This window comes from Giraffa tippelskirchi, chromosome 9, assembly GCF_054371585.1.
Source record: "Giraffa tippelskirchi isolate mGirTip1 chromosome 9, T2T-mGirTip1v1.2.pri, whole genome shotgun sequence".
NCBI lineage: Eukaryota > Metazoa > Chordata > Mammalia > Artiodactyla > Giraffidae > Giraffa > Giraffa tippelskirchi.
In genome coordinates this window covers 154,714,020-154,730,252 of record NC_137283.1, presented here as the reverse complement: position 1 = coordinate 154,730,252, position 16,233 = coordinate 154,714,020, and the positions used below count along the sequence as shown (strand labels likewise).

General features: G+C 45.2%; 1 protein-coding gene across 42 annotated transcripts in view; it reads right to left on the bottom strand.

Moving 5' to 3' along the window:
• TIAM2 (TIAM Rac1 associated GEF 2) overlaps nucleotides 1-16,233 on the bottom strand; it is a 230,158-nt gene that overhangs the window by 43,713 nt on the left and 170,212 nt on the right. For 41 of the 42 annotated variants that reach the window (XM_081529173.1, XM_081529179.1, XM_081529192.1 and 38 more), the window contains one exon: nucleotides 3,889-3,992. In XM_081529173.1, the coding sequence (XP_081385299.1) occupies nucleotides 3,889-3,992 (104 nt within the window). Of the gene's footprint in view, nucleotides 1-3,888; nucleotides 4,033-16,233 lie in introns of all 42 variants that reach the window. The other variant, XM_081529215.1, reaches the window with a different exon arrangement.

Here is a 16,233-nt window from a genome sequence, read left to right as displayed (position 1 = left end):
AGACAGAGAAAAGGAAACCACGCACGCACACCTGCGTTTGGATCCAGAATCCACATCCCTGAGAATCAGATCCCTTGGTTTACTTACGTGCTGTACATAGACAGGAGGAGTTCAGAGAAATCTGCTCCCTCTGGGAGCAACGATTCCATCTACAGTCGGCTGTTGGGAAGTGAGTATGACACACGTTTGCTCTCACTCTCATCCCCAGGCGGGGGGGAAAAAAAGTCCCAAACTGCTCTTTCAAGTCACATTCACAAGGGCGTCTTAGCGCCACCAAGCTCTTCCTCCAAGGCAGCCCGGGGGATGGGGGTGGCTGTGGATTTCCACCTCATGCCCTGAGCCCACTGGCTCTGGAAAGGTGCCAGGTCAGGACACATAGGGAGACGGTAGAGCCACCAGCCACCAGTGCCACGTCTTCCCAGCCAGCTCAGGGGCAGCAAACCACACCAGCAGCCCTTCTGTGGGGACCGCTTTACACACCTCAAGTTCCCAGAACAAACCAGAAACTCCTTCAACCCCCTCACCCCCAAAGAAACTGTTTATTCCTTTCAAACTCCAAACTATTATAATAGTGCAAGCTAACTGCTAACAATACGGGGGGGGGGGGCAGGCTCCCAGACAGGGGAGGGTGACAGGGGCGCACAAAGAACCGTGACAGTAATAGGCACCCTTGAGGAGAAAGAAGGCAATCAATTATAACCCATTTGCAGAAATTGCGGGGCTGTCAAAAGCCCTACTTACAGCTGTGCTTCGTCAAGCCAGGCTGCGTTTGATTTTCAAGGGAAATTATTCCTTATTCTCAACTCTAGTATACGGTGAGTAAAATACCCCAAACAGCCCAGGTTCAACCAGGGTCTTATCTGAACAGAAGTTAATGACCCCCGAGAGGGCTGATGGGCCAGCTTGGGAAGCCCAGGAAACAGGAGGTCTCCCTTCTGGGGAGTGACCCCCTTCTGTGGGCAGCAGGGCACATTGCCAGGGCCATCACAGACCCCCTTCTGTGGGCAGCAGGGGACATTGCCAGGGCCATCACACACTGGACACGCATCATCAAACTCCCAGATCACCATTTGAAAAACAGACAAGCATTGCTTTTAGCTGTAACCCACTGTTTTCTAGGCAGCTAAAAGAAACAACAGAAATTTTATTTTTTAACTCTTCAGTTCAAAACTTCCTTTTCACTACCATCCATCACAGTGATCACTTCTGATAATCACAGATTCTTCTTTGCCAAGGAACAAAGAATATGTAAACTCAGTAGCTGCAATGCATTTGCTAGAATGTTTTAAAAATATACTGCCATCCATTATTATTGGTAGATTATCTTCAAATTTGAAAAAGATGAGATGATAGCTGCTCTAGACTTGAGAGGAATTTGACAGCAAGTGCTTTACCATGCTAATATTCTTTTTTAGTATTTCTTTCTTCTGTATTCCTTGGCATTCCTTTGCTTTATCTTTTAATCATTTTAGCAATGAAAATGAGCTCAGAAGGCTCCAATTTCAAGCTGAACTGCATCCTTTATTCTTCTTCTAAATTTCTAACTGATGCCCAAATGTTCATTTCATAAACCTTTGCTTAGTTATGATAAGTATTGTTAAGTAATAGAAATGGAAATAGCCTCAACACGGTAACTTTCTGCAGATTTATTTGACTGAATCTTAACATAAAACTTGGAAAAGAATTTCCTTCTTAAGAACTTTAACATGGAACTCAAACAGCTTATAGCAGAGAGGAAACCATTATCCCTAATGGCATTAATGACCCTCCCCACCCCCAAGCTGCCAGCTGTACCAGTGCCCCCAGGCACAAGATATTAGACAGCCCAGCTTCTCGAGTGTTTCCTTAGTATCTGCCTTGTTTAAAAAAGCGAACAGAGATTTCCCTAGAGGTACAATGGATGAGACTCTGTCTGCCAACGCAGGGGACACAGGTTCGACCCCTGGTCTGGGAAGATTCTACATGCCATAGGAAAACCGTGTGCTGCAACTACTTAAGCCCATGCGCCTAGAGCCCCAGCTCTGCAATGAGAAGCCACTGCAACGAGAAGCCCGTGCACCGCGATCAAGAGTAGCCCCTACTTGCCACAACTAGGGAAAGGCCACATGCAGCAACCAAGACACAGCACAACCAATAGAAATTAATTTTTCTTTAAATTTAAGACAATGGAGTCCAAATACATCCATTTGATACCCTAGGATCCACTGCTTCACACACACACACACGAGATGAATTTGAACTATAACACTGGGTTCCCCAAAATAAATAACCAACCAGACTTGGAACAGAGCAGAAAGACTAAAAATCCATATGACTTCAGTTTACTAAAAGAAACTGCTTCCTGGGTATAACCAGACCAGTGAAAGCAGCTGAGTAATTGGTTTGCATGACGAATTGGGAAGAAAGAGTAGGGAGATTTTGGAGGAAGTGGATAGGGAATGGGGTAGGAACAGGAATTCAGGGGGTGAGAAAGAAAAACAGGGAAGAGAGGTAAGGACCAGGTGCCAGCAGCCACTAGAATTGGCCCTGAAGCTGGGAAGCTCTAACCCCATCCCCTCCGCCCCATTACCGAAGGCCACCAGTCACCCAAGGCTGTGCCACTGGCCATGACCAAGAAACCAGCTCCTGGTAGCATTAGTTTAAACACAACTGGGGTATGGCTAGGCTGTAAATTTTATTCAAATGCCTGTGATAGTTTATATATTTCCTCTATTCTTGCTTTGTATTTAAGACGAAAGCAAGAGGGAGAAAACATGAACAATCTCAAAGTCAGTTAACACTGGACTCTGTAATTAAAGACATGTCAGACGGAGCATTCCTGAAAGGAGAGCTGACTAAGAACAGTTAAAAACGCAGGAAAGGAATGGAATGTGACAAGCGTTGGTGAGGATGTGGAGAAATCGGAGCCGTCGTACGTCGCTGGTGGGAATGGGAAATGGGTGCAGAGCTGTCTGGGCACAACAGTCGGACTATTCTGCAGAAAGCTAAACACAGAATGGCCACATGACCCAGCAATTCCACTCCGGGTGGCATACCCAAAAGAAGTGAAAACAAGCTTTGAAACAGATATTTGTACGGCAGTGTCACTGCAGCATTACTCACAACAGCCTAACGGTGGAAACAACCCAAGTGCCCATCAGTAGATGAGTGGATAAACAAAACGTAGTATCTACGTACAATGGAATATCAACCAGCCATAAAAGGAGTAACCTTCTGATACAGCCCAAAAACATTACGCAGAAACAAAAGGACAAATATTATATGACCACACTTCTATGCGGTAACCGGAATAGGCAAATGAGAAAGTATAATAGGGGTTACCATGGGACCCGTGGGTGGGATCAATAGGTGGGTACTGTCTAACAGGTACAGGGTTTCTATCTGGCAGGAGGAAAAAGATCTGGAAATGGTGACGGCGTACACAATACTGTGAAAGGACTTAATGCCACTGCCACACACTTCAAAATGGCTATGAAGGGAAACTGTATGTTTTGTAGATTTTACCACAACAAAAAGACAACATCCTTAAAATAATTTTCAGCAAAATAAAAGTAGTCAAGGAAACACTAGTAATATTACGTGACCTTCAGAATACCTGAACACAGATTCTCCTTGTCAAACCATCCTAATGTATGAATGGCCACATTTGCCCGGTTCTTCAGTGGCATGTCAGAGGTCATACAGGAGGTCGGGCCAGAGTCAAGGGTTCCTACTAGAACTTCACTTTCAATAAAGAAGGAAACTATTTTCTTAAAAAAAAAAATAAAGTGTGTTGGCCACTGCACCTCGGGGCAGGATAACTCCCTCTTTTTTCCCCCACCTCAGGTGCAGGCAAGAATTAACACCTGCCTGCTGTGTCCTTATTTAAGATTTGGGACAGAGTCTTACCCTGAATGTCTGCTCTTTCTTCTCCCTGTGGGAAACCTGATCCAGTGTGCCATCAGTCTGACTCCTTTTCAGGCCAGTTGTGACATCAGGGACGTTGCTGAAATCTGCATGAAAAGTGACAAAAACATAGGTGAGTTTGGCCATCTGCACAGAATAGTAGTGACTAGCTTAAAGGCTCAGATAGAGAGAGAGAGCAAAGGAAAAAATTAAAACCTAGAAGGCTGGACATCATAGTCCTCAGTAATACAGTAGTTAGCATATGCACAGCTGGGCTTCTGAAATAGACCTGGGTCCTGGCTAATGGAAGCAGCAACATCTGACTGTTTGGTCAAAGAAGGCCAATGACCAATCAAAACAATAACTTAAATGCCTGGCTGATTTTGTCAAACTTGATTGTTGTACAAACTTCACTAAGTACTTTATATAAAGTGTTGGTCACTTCCCTTTCTTTATTTTTGGCTAAGTGATGGTAAAGGATAACCAGGCAAACCAGGGATGTAGCACCATAGATTCTTATTACAACCCACAACTTGCTCATTTGCAAGCATAATTGTTCTTTTTCTGGCATCAACCACAATTGCAATGTAAACTGAAAGTCCCAAGAGGAACAGCAAACCTTGTTAACTTGCAGAGTTAGGGTTAAGAAATAATATAAAAGGTTGGGTTGAGAAATGATATAAAAGGTTAAGTAGGGCATGTGGTTTTCCGATCTGCACTTATACATGTACGCTATTTTCAACAGTTCTTTCCAGGCGCTCTCAAATTAAACTCAAGAAAGATGGAATGACCAGCTTCCATCAAAACCACACACAGGTTTTCATTCTAATTTTTGTATTTAGTAGAATTTCCCCTCAAGTAGGCAAAACCAGATGGTTTCTGATTCCAGTCAACTCTAACAAGTCATCAAACTCATACCTGTCTGAGTTGATCCAAGCAGAAAAGACAGAGATAGACACTGGCAAACCATCCAGCATGTGGGGGGCAAGGACAGTGGTCTCCAGTGACCTTTAGAAGCTATGGGAGCCCCAGGAGGTTGATGGAACTCACGGACAGAAATGCTGGTCCGTGATCCAGGCTGATATTAGCAATCACTACAGAAGAAGAGACCTAAAGAAAATGTCTTAATGGTCTACAGCATTCTAGAGCTCTTATTTCTTCTTCCTTTTACTTCTTCCAACACCCTGACCCCACCCAGAAAAGGACCACATTGTCTAGCCACACTTCATTGCTGTTGGCTGTAGAGTAAGTTAGCCCCATAACGCAGTGCTGATCACAAAAGCATGAGCCGTCCCCGGGCAAATTTCAGGAAGCAATGACAGATGGGGATACTGAACTCACCTCTCCAGGCCCCTAACACCACACCAGAGAACAGTCCACTCGCCAACAGGCTGACCACGTGAGAAGCAAGGTCAGACTCTAGACCAAAAGTGATGCACCACTGTTCCTCCACCACTGAGGCTGCTACCTGCACCTCTGTGTGAGGAAGACCAACCAACAGGAAACAGGCCACATTCCTACTGTATTCAGCACAAACGCACCTCTCCATCCAGGCATTCAACATGCACTTTTTGAGAACGGGCTCTTTTCCAGGCACTGTGCAAGGTGCTGGGGATACAAAGATGATGAGATGCAGTCCCTGCACTCAGGATGTGCTTCTGGTGAGGGAGGCGGCGGGGAGACAGAAACGCAAGCACAGCAGACAACCAGAGATGACGTGAGAAGAAGCCACACAGGGCTGACTAGGGCCACTCTGGGAGGAAGTTAATTCTCCCTGGGGCCCTAACAGCCTTCAGAGCAAAGCAGACACTTCAGCAAAGTCTTAAGTGGGGGACAGGGGGGCGGGGGAGGGGAAGGTAGCCCAAGGGTGGAGGAATTGATGGAGGGCAGGACTTGGGCAGAAAAACAGGCCAAAAGTCACAGCAACAGTGAGGGAATGAGGAGCAAGGATCCAAATGAATGCAGAATAGCGTGAACACAGGGAAGTCAAGTGAGCACAGAGAGTCTGCACAGGTCAACTCCACGGGTCTCCTCTTTGCCACCTATTTCACGTAAGGAAATGCAGACAAGGAAGGCATGAAGGCAGAGCATGGCTTTCATGTCTCAGGTGACAGGGTGGATGGGACAGGAGTGGGCATCCCAAGATTGGCTTTGCCAGAGCTGAATCTGAGATGCACGTGGACCATCCAATGCAACACACCCAGGTGTCTAGTAGTGCAAGAAAGGTCTGCACAGGAATGTGGCTTTGGAGCCATCATCATGCAGTTGGCCATGAAACCATGGGGATGGATGGTGCTCCCTGGGGAGAATGTGCAGAGTGGTACAAGAACAGGACCAAGGAGAGAACCCTGGAACCGCCAAGGCACTGTGCACAGGGGAGAACTCTTTCTTTAGAGAGAAGTCACAGAGAAGTACAAGGGAATCAAGAGCAATGTCACAGATGCCATGTGATAAAAAAGTACATTACCTAGGCAACAGAGTTAAATTTGCTTTATTTCTGCCTTTATCTTAAAAATAAAAAGCTCCAATATTTCCAAAGAGTTGTATTAAATACAGGAAACAGGACACACAATCAATGCATTTATCCGTGATGACAATTTCTAAAGCACCTACTCTGTATCAGGTATGGACTAAGTTCTGGGGACACAAAGATGAAGGTGACCTCAAGTACCCTGGAGATCTCAGAGACATCATGGCCACAAGGAGCCTTGGAGCCCAGAGGCAACAGATGGATGCTGGAGAAAATAACATGGCTGATGTCAAAAGCGGGTGCCAAATTTGAGTTCTGAGTCATCTCTTCAACATATTCACAAATTTTGAAACTTAGATGATGGAAACTCCCAGAACCACCTTTTATCTCTTACAAAGGCAAAGTGCTTACCTGCTAACGGAACATATTTCATGCCGTTCCTCTCCAAACCCTGCCCATCCCAGGATGAAAGGCTTTACTATGAATCAGAGAGGGGCCGCTTAACCGCATGGAGCCCCTGGGTGCATCTGGCATCCTCTCCGAGGCAGGACCTGGACAGGAAGTGTCACAGGATCCAGTTCCCACTAAGGCTGGACCCTGGGATGCAAGAGGAGGACACAGCTCTGCCAAGACAGGAAGTCTCGGAGCTGTTCTGCTGCCCAAATTGCAAGAGGGTGACTGGTATCTGGATCCACAGAATCTCTGGGGTGACTGACTCCTTCTCCAGCCCCCCGACAACGTGCCAGCTCTGTCCTGGAGGAGACAAAGCACAAGGAAGCCCAGCTTGACAGTGTCCTCGACCTTGGATCTGGGTCCAGGAGCCTTAGATTTCAACTGAACCAGCGTCCCTGTCTATAAAAAAAAGTAGCATGCCCTTGGTGTTCTGACTAGAGGAGAAATGAGAACAAAGTAGGTTCTGGAAGAAGAGCAGACTGGCTAAAAAGAAGTGTAGGCCGGTACAATTCGAACGCTTATTTACAAAGTGGTTTTAAACAGGCGCCGCGCTGACATCCTGTCCTGGGTGCCAAACGCCTATGTATAGCCCCACTTACACTCTGCCCACGGCCTGAGCACCAGCTGCTAAAGTGAGTAAATATATCCTTCCCCTCCCAGCCAAAAATGGCTCCCCACCTTGGGAGAGCCTCTGTGCGGTCCTGCCCCCTTGACATGTGTTGGACCACTGGATCCCTAACACAGAACCCCAGGCATGTGCTTCCCGCCCACCCCAGGCTCTGCCGCTGCAGAACAGATGTTCAGACGCACTGCAGAAGAGTCCTTAGCCAATGTGGTTGTAAATAATGAAAAATAACCAAGTTGCAAATTTAAGTCAAGACATTTATTTATAACCAGTAAATACACTCTTTTGTTTTTCTCACCTTATTCCCTGTGGAAATTAACAATTTGGGGTGAGGTCTAGCAATTCGAAATATCTAACATCTGGTGCTGGAGAAGCCTCTTGAGAGTCCCATGGACAGCAAGGACATCAACCCAGTTAATCCTAAAGGAAATCGACCTGAATATTCATTGGAAGGATTGATGCTGAAGCTCCAATATTTTGGCCACCTGATGAGAAGGAGCCACTCATTGGAAAAGACCTTGATGTTGGGAAAGATTGAGGGCAGGAGGAGAAGGGGACAAGAGAGGATGAGATGGGCTGGATGGCATGACTGACTGAATGGACATGAGTTTGTGCAAACTCTGGGAGATAGTGAAGGACAGAGAAGCTTGGCGTGCTGCAGTCCATGGGGTCGCAAAGAGTCAGACATGACTTAGCGACTAAACAACAACATCTAATTGGCTGACATGAGCTTCTGCTAAGCGGTGAGCAGAGCTGTCTCAAATCATAGGCTCCATTCGTCCGTGTGGACCACAAGTTCCATTCACTTATTCCCTGGTCAGCTGGGCACTGAGCACTGCACACTCATGTGGCACCAGGTCCTATGTCAGGTGTGGCACACGAGACCAGCCTCAGACACCTTTCCCCTTTAAAAACAAACGTTATTGGAGAGTAATGACATCCTGGACAAGCTATACTGGGAGTTGACTGTCCCCTGCTTTCTTGCACACTCTACCGTGTCTGTGGGGGACTGAGGGAAACACAGGACTTCAGGTGTGAGACCCCTAGAAACTCAGGGTCTTCCTGTTTGGGGCATCAGTACAGACCCCACAGGTATCCCAGTCAGCCAAGTAACTAGCAACCCCAAACTCTTTATAATAAAGGGCAAAAACCTATGTTCAAGTAATATCCTGGGTATCAACTTAAAATCAGAAACGTTAAGGTTTCCCTGGTGTCTCAATGGTCAAAAGTCCACCTGCCAATGCAGGAGACATGGGTTTGATCCCTGGTCAGGGAAGATTCCACATGCTGTAAAGCAACTAAGCCAGTGTGCCACAACTACTGAGCCTGTGCTCTGGAGTCCGAGAACCGCAACTACTGAGCCCATGTGCTTCAACTACTGCAGCCTGAACATTCTCAAGCCTGTGCTCCGAAACAAGAGAAGACACAGCCATGAGAAGCTCGTGCACCGCAACTAAAGAGTAGCCCCCACTCGCTGCAACTAGAGAAAAGATTGTGCAGCAATGAAGACCCAGCACAGCCAAATACATACGTTAATTAAAAAAGCAGAAACGTCAGGATAAATGTTAAAGTTAAGGTCACTTCGTCCACTCGGCTTGTAATGTGAATTCCAAGTTTACGTTTCCATCACTTCCAAATCCAGTTGAACACCGTTAACCTGCAGGAGTGTGGGCTTGGCCATTCATTTCCCCTGGGCCCGTAAGAAGCAATAGGCTATCCAGGTACTAACTCTGATGCACACAAAGGGGAAACAGGTGGCACCAGGGGCCAGGAGGAGGGCTTGGGAGTCTTGGGGGTCCCTGCTAATCTCTCCTGCTGCTTACCCGCTCAAGAACCTTCACTCTGCTCAGCCGGCAACCAGGATGTCAGCTCATATGACTGATGTCTCCCCACCAGCCTGGTCTTGCCGGCTGCCTCCTCCTTACCCAACTAGGCAACAAGTTCCTCCCAGTCTCTGACACCCACCCAGGTGGCTGTCAGCAGCACCCAGAGACACCAGGCGGCTCCCGGCTGTAAGAGGGTGGGCGAGGTGCTCTGCCCGGGCCTCAGCTGGTTCCCAGAAAAGAGAGATCCTGAAAGTCTGAGCAGGCCTCCCGCATTCTCAGGAACAGCAACTCTAAGAGGAATCGAGTTAAAAACAGTATTATATCAATCCCAAGACCAAAAATAAACTCACATGAGAGGAGAACATTTGTTTTCCCCTGTTTAATACAATAAGACTTCAAAAAAAAAGAAAAAAGAAATGATGGTAGTCAGAGCATCAGGACAAGCTCTGCTTCCGGTTTGTGGGCTGAGGAGTGATTTGAAGGAGATTGAAAGGATGAGCAATGAGAACGGGAATTATTTTGAAACTGCTTTTTGTGCTTAAAAGTATATTATACACTGATTCTCATTTCTCAAGCTCCAAAGCCCCCCTTTTGATAATACATACTTTTACTATCTTGAAATAAAATTCTCTAACATAGGCTACCCCCACACGTAATTTCACAAAAAAATAACACATGCCTTAACAGTAATGTAAGAAGGAATTCCCTGGTGGCTCAGTGGTTAGGACTCTGTGCTTTCACTGCCCAAGGGTGTGGGTTCAATTCCTGGTCAGGGACTAAGATCCCAGAAGCTACTCAGCAAGGCCAATAATAACAACAACAACAAAGGAACCTCCCTGGTGGTCCGGTGGTTAAGAATCTTCCTTCCAACGCAGGTTCAATCCCTGCTTGGGGAACTAAGACCCCACATGTGTGTGTGCATGCTTGGTCACTTTAGTTGCATCCAGCTCTTTGTGACCCCATGGATTGCAGCCCACCAGGCTCCTCTATCCATGGGATTCTCCAGGCAAGAATACTAGAGTGGTTTGCCATGTCCTCCTCCAGGGGATCTTCCCCATCCAGCGACGGAACCTGTGTCTCTTATGTCTCCTGCACTGGCAAGTGGGTTCTTTACTACTAGCAACACCTGGGAAGCCCAAGGTCACACATGCCATGGGGCAACTAAGCCCCAATGCCCCCCAGTGCAGTAAAAAAAAAAAAAACCCACAAGGGAAAAAATTAATGGAAAGTAACATAATTTTGTTTAAATACATATCTCAATATGTAAATGCTTGGACACAACCATTCTAGCAGCTGTGATGAAGCTGTGAGAAGCCTGCCCACAGAGATTCACAGGAACATCTCCACTTCATCAAAGACCGATGGCGGCATGTCTTGGTGGAGATTTAAATGCCTGTAGGGCACTGCTAACTAGATTCCTCTAGCTGTGGCATAGGGGTTTAGTTGCCCCATGGCATGTGGGACCTTGGGCTTCCTAGGCGGTGCTAGAGGTAAAGAACCCACTTGTCAATGCAGGAGACATAAGAGACGGAGGTTCCATCCTTGGGTCGGGAAGATCCCCTGGAGGAGGGCATGGCAAACCGCTCCAGTATTCTTGCCTGGAGAATCCCATGGACCTGGTTTTTCCAAGCGGGCAAAAACTCTTGACAAAGTTCTGAACAAAACAAAGGTCAAACTTCCCTTGATGTTCTGAGGTGTTGCACTCCTAGAAAATTCAAAGTACCCACAGTACCCTATAGCTGTGGGCAAGAAATAATTTGTGTCCATTTGTAAAATGGACCTGGTCCGTGTGGTTCTCACCATGTGAATGTCCAGGATCACGTCTCTGCAGAGGGAGGGACTGATCTGAACAGGCAGGACATCCTGTACCATGACCCCAAGCAGTAAAAACCACCTTCCTCCAGTTCATATGAAAACCAAAACCAGACCCATAAGCTTGCACAATGTCACTGATGGGCAGTGTCTTGATGGCTGAGAACTGCCCCTGCCTCTCTCCCTGGCCCGGACTTCAACTTCACCTCTGGGAGGGTCAGTGACATCAGAGAATATCACCTATACTGAAAAGCACACAGCCCACAGCCAGTGCAAAGGGAATGCGAGCTCCGCACTTCCTTAAGAAAGAGGACATACAGTCACTAGAGCAATTTAAAGGGTAGCACTCCGATAAATAATGCAGAATATTTAACTGGGATTTTCATCTTGGGATCAAAAAGGTCTTCTCTGATTAATCATTAGCCCTTCAACATGCTCTGAGTTGAAAACTACAGAACGATAATCTTCTATGAAGATGATGGAAAGAAAAATCTAAAAAATAATATCAAAGAAGTTACAAGTAAATAATAAATGGTTTAACCAAGTTTTCAGCCACATAATCTCCTGTGGCATGAAAGCTGTACATCCTTGACATTTAACAGTTTTATCTCTACATTCATCCCTCAGTATCAGAGGGGGGCCAGTTCTAGGACCCTCAGGGAAATCAAACTCAAGGATGTTCAAGCCCTTTACAGCACAGAATAGTATTTTCCATCCATGGTTGATTAAATCCGAGGATGGAGAACTTAGAAATAAAGAGGGCCAACTGCAGTTACGCTCAGGTAACACAATTTGGTCTACAGTCACACCAGTGTGCTAGATCTTGTCAGATACACAGCTTATATAAATTATATTCTTAATCTCCTCAATTTATTCAGTTTCTCTATTCAGTTTCTCAGAATTTCTACTCTGTAATTTCATACATGAACAGCTTATAAAGAATCAATGAATTTTACATCTGAAAAGAATCTTAGAAAGTATCCAATTCCTTCATCTTATGTATCTTGTTATTTAAAACACTATGAGTGCCTGCCATTTAAAGGTCAAGATTTTGGTAAATGAAGGCTGCCAGTAGAAGGAAACAGCATTCTGTAAATTCAAAATTACAATATTTTTTCAGTTCTCCAAGCTTCACCCACTATATAAAATTCTAAACTAATGTTTTCAACACACATTGAGCATTGACTTCATTTGCACAGAAAAGCTTAACATCTCTCAATTTTTAATTTCAATTTGCAAGCTTTGTATACCATTGATCATTTTTAATTAACTCAGATTTCCCTACATTCTGCTCATGCTTTTACTTAAAAATGCAATGGTTTGTGACATCTTTCATTAATGATATTGGCTGTGCACTGTCATCCGGGCAAATATTAATCGTCATCGATCAGTGAAAGACAATGAAATCAAACCATTTAAGTGAAAAAACAGAAGGACTATTCAGTGAGAGAAAAATATAGCTATATTTGTTGACTACATTCAAAGGCTAGTCAAGTCCTAACCTGCACCATTAACAAACAGATCACTATCACTTTATGTTCTTCTGACAAAAATAAAAACTAATCTACTTTTCAGAAGGTATTGTTATTATTCTTGTGTCAAGGAAATTCAAGGCAGCAGTTTGAATATCATCATTAAGCTTGTAGAGAAGGAAATTCTATCATGACAGAAATGCCATCCAGAAAAATGCAATTTCATAAATCTTCCAAGTGCCCTTGACCTCAGGTCACATTCCAATTGGTGACGTTCTTGACAACGCAAGGTCTCTGGCGATAAACAGAGAGAAGTAAATACTGGTACTAAATGTTTCTTAACAGCAGGCTGCCATGACTTGATTCTCTCATCTTGTGGTAAATACTCTCAGCATCTGAAAGGACATTTAGAGGAACAGGACTGCGGCAGCTGTTTCCAAGGCAGGCATGTGCTGCAGGCCACCTCCACGTGCGTTACAATGGGGTGGCTACGGAGGCCTTCCCGGAGGAGGGGGAGGGAGCACAGGTGCACCCATGCTCTGGGGCTCCAGGAGGCTATGGCTGGGGGGGGCGGGGGGCGCCTTATCCAGGTCCTGATGGAAAGTACAAAGCCCACGGCAACAGGATCTTCAGCCAACGTTTTTGTTCCACCAGAACCTGATCCCTGCAGAGCTGGGAGGACCACCCAGATGTCCCAGCTATATTCAGGGGCATGTAACAGATGCCACTGCATTTCTGATACTTAAAGAACTTGGATAAAGAAGTATGTGAGCTCAAGACCCTGACAAGCTGTTTAGCTGGAATTCTACTCAAGACCTGAGGACTTCCCTGGTGGTCCAGTGGTTAAGAAGTCACCTGCCAAGGCAGGTAACACGGGTCTGACCTCTAGTCTGGGGAGATTCCACATGCCACGGGGCACAAAGCCCATGGGCCCCACAACGACTGAAGCCTGAGCGCCCTGGAGCTTGTGCTCTGCAACAAGAGAAGCCACCGCAGTGAGAAGCCCGAGCAACTGGAGAGTAGCCCCCACTTGCTGCGACGAGAGAAAGCCCGTGCGAAGCAATGAAGACCCAGAGCAGCCATAAATAAATAATTTAAAAACTTAAAGACCCTGAAGCAGAATCCTAACAACAAATTACTCACAAGTTTCTACTGGGGGATGTGCTATAAGAAAAAGGAAACCTGAAGACCACCTCCTCCAGGAAGTGCTACTGTACTGTAGGATTCAAGAGGATAAAAAATGAGCATTATTCAGCCATAAAAAGGATGAATGAATGAAGTACTGATTCAGGCAACAACATGGATAAAGCTAGAAAACATCATGCTAGACAAAAGGCAGACACAACAGGCTGCATATTGTACAATCCCATTTCTGTGAAACAGCAGGACGGGCAAGACCACGGAAACAGAACGCAGAGAAGCAATTGTCAGGGGCTGGGAGGAGCAGAGAGGAGGGGAGACTGCTGATGGGCACAAGGGTTCCTTTTTTTTCGTTTTTTTTTTATTGTGGTGATGAAAATGTTCTGGAATTAGATAGTGGTGACGGTTGCAGAACTTTGTCAATATACTAAAAACCACTGATTTGTACACTTTCAGAGGTGACTTTTATGTTATGTGAATTATACTTAACTTTTTTAAAAGGTAAAAATGTCAGTGCAGATTTTACAGGAGAGAAATTAGTTAAAGGAAAACTCCACCATAAGAGGGTTTCAAAGAACCAAGTCACACGAAATATACGAATGCAGTGCTGCAAGGTGAATGAGAATCAGTGTGAATTATAGAAAGAGAGAGAGAAAGAGAGGGAGAGAGAGAACTAGGAAGGAAGGAAGAAAAGTGTAAGAATAAAGATTAGTAAGATGATTACTAAACCATCGAACTTTTCTTGCACTGAACAAGCCCCAAATGATCACAAGGCAGTTAATTCCTAATTGCAAGCCCCAGCCCCCAGATAAGAACCCAGATAAGGAGGCAAGGGCCATTATCAATCCAGTTACATCTAAATTTGCTTTACTGCAGGACACATTATTATTGGGTTTTACTCCATGTTTGTTAACAGAGGAATATTTAAAAGGGGGGGAAAGTGGTTAAAATTCTGTTCTCCTACATGGAGGGAAAAAATAAGAAGATACAGTTCTCTCCCAAGGTCATTGACCGTGACCTTGTCCAAGTTAGCAGCAACTTAATGTGTCTCTGTGCCTTGACTTACCCAGCTGTGAAAGTAAAATGCTAATAACACATCTCTGCTCCATAGGGTGATGTAAGGGATAATTAGTGCTCTTAAGGTTCTTGGTGATCTTTATATTTGAGACAGCCTACTATTATGACGAAGCCTTAACAAACACCTTCTCTCCAGCAGTCAAGACCTGATTCTATTTAAAGACGTAATTCAATGAAATTTGTTGCAAAACCAAATGGAACGCTTGATCCATTACTTTGCTTTTTTCACTTCATAAACTTGTGTAATAAATGCATATTCCTATAGTTGTTTAACTTGGTGCTTTAATCATATTAAATAACTGAATTTTTGAAAATGAAAAAATGTTAAACTGTCTCATCCAATCCTTCACTTTTAGAAGCATTAGAAGAGGAGGAATTAGAATAATATGCCCAAGGCCAAGCATGAGGGTTGGAGCTGCCCACCCCATGGGGACTGGGGTTCTTTAGCTTTGTCTCTCTACCATCGAACACAATGCTTGGCATATAAACACAATGCAGCATCTTACTGTTGTGGAGGTCAGGAAACTAAACTTGGTCACAGCAGGGCTGTATTCCACCGGGAGGTTTAAGGGGAGAGCCTGTTTCTAGGCCTTTTCCAGCTTCCAGAAGCCTCCTGCATTCCTCATCTCACAAGCTTGCATCACTTCAACCTCTGCTGATGTTCTCACATCTTCTCTGATTCTGCCCCACCCACTCTGTTACAAAGACTCTGTGATGACTTCAGGTCCCTCCAGAAAATCCAGGATAATCCCCCCATCTCCAGACCCTTAACTGAATCACACCTTTGAAGTCCCTTTTGCCAGGTAAGCTCCTTTTGCCATATTCACAGGATCAGGAGGTAGACGTTCCAAGGGGGCCATTATTCTGCCTATCCCAGAAACGTATGAGGATAATGCAGGAAAAACCAAGGAGAAAATTACCCCACCATGTCCCCCAACATTTAAGAGTCTCTAGGCCAGGATGAGAAAGACACAAGGGACAGTGATTACCTTTGGGGGAGAAACTGGGTGGCCAAGGACAGGGTGGGACAAATTTCTCTCTTATACTTGTGTAACTAACATCTACACGGCCATGACTATGTAGGCACAGTCTATACGACATGGCCAGGCACAGTCTCATTTCCAGCTATTAGTTCATCGAGCCCATAAAAATAAACTAGACTATTTTACAGTTGTTAAAAACTCAGCATAGACAGCGTAAGTGACTTGCACAACCAAATCCATACGGTTAATAAATGGGTAAGCCTGGAGCCTAGGCTCGAGCCCAGGTTGTCTGGCTAGTTGCTCTTAACTACCATTTCTATGCAGCTTAGGGGGACTTACCTATCACAGTTTAACCTTTTATCCTGCTGGAATTTCATACCATGCCCATATATTAAAGATCTGAAAAACTAAAGATATAGCCATGACAGAGCTGTCTCTAGAAGTGAGAGCTAAAAACGAGATGTCCATACTTGGTTCTTCCTGAGTCCAA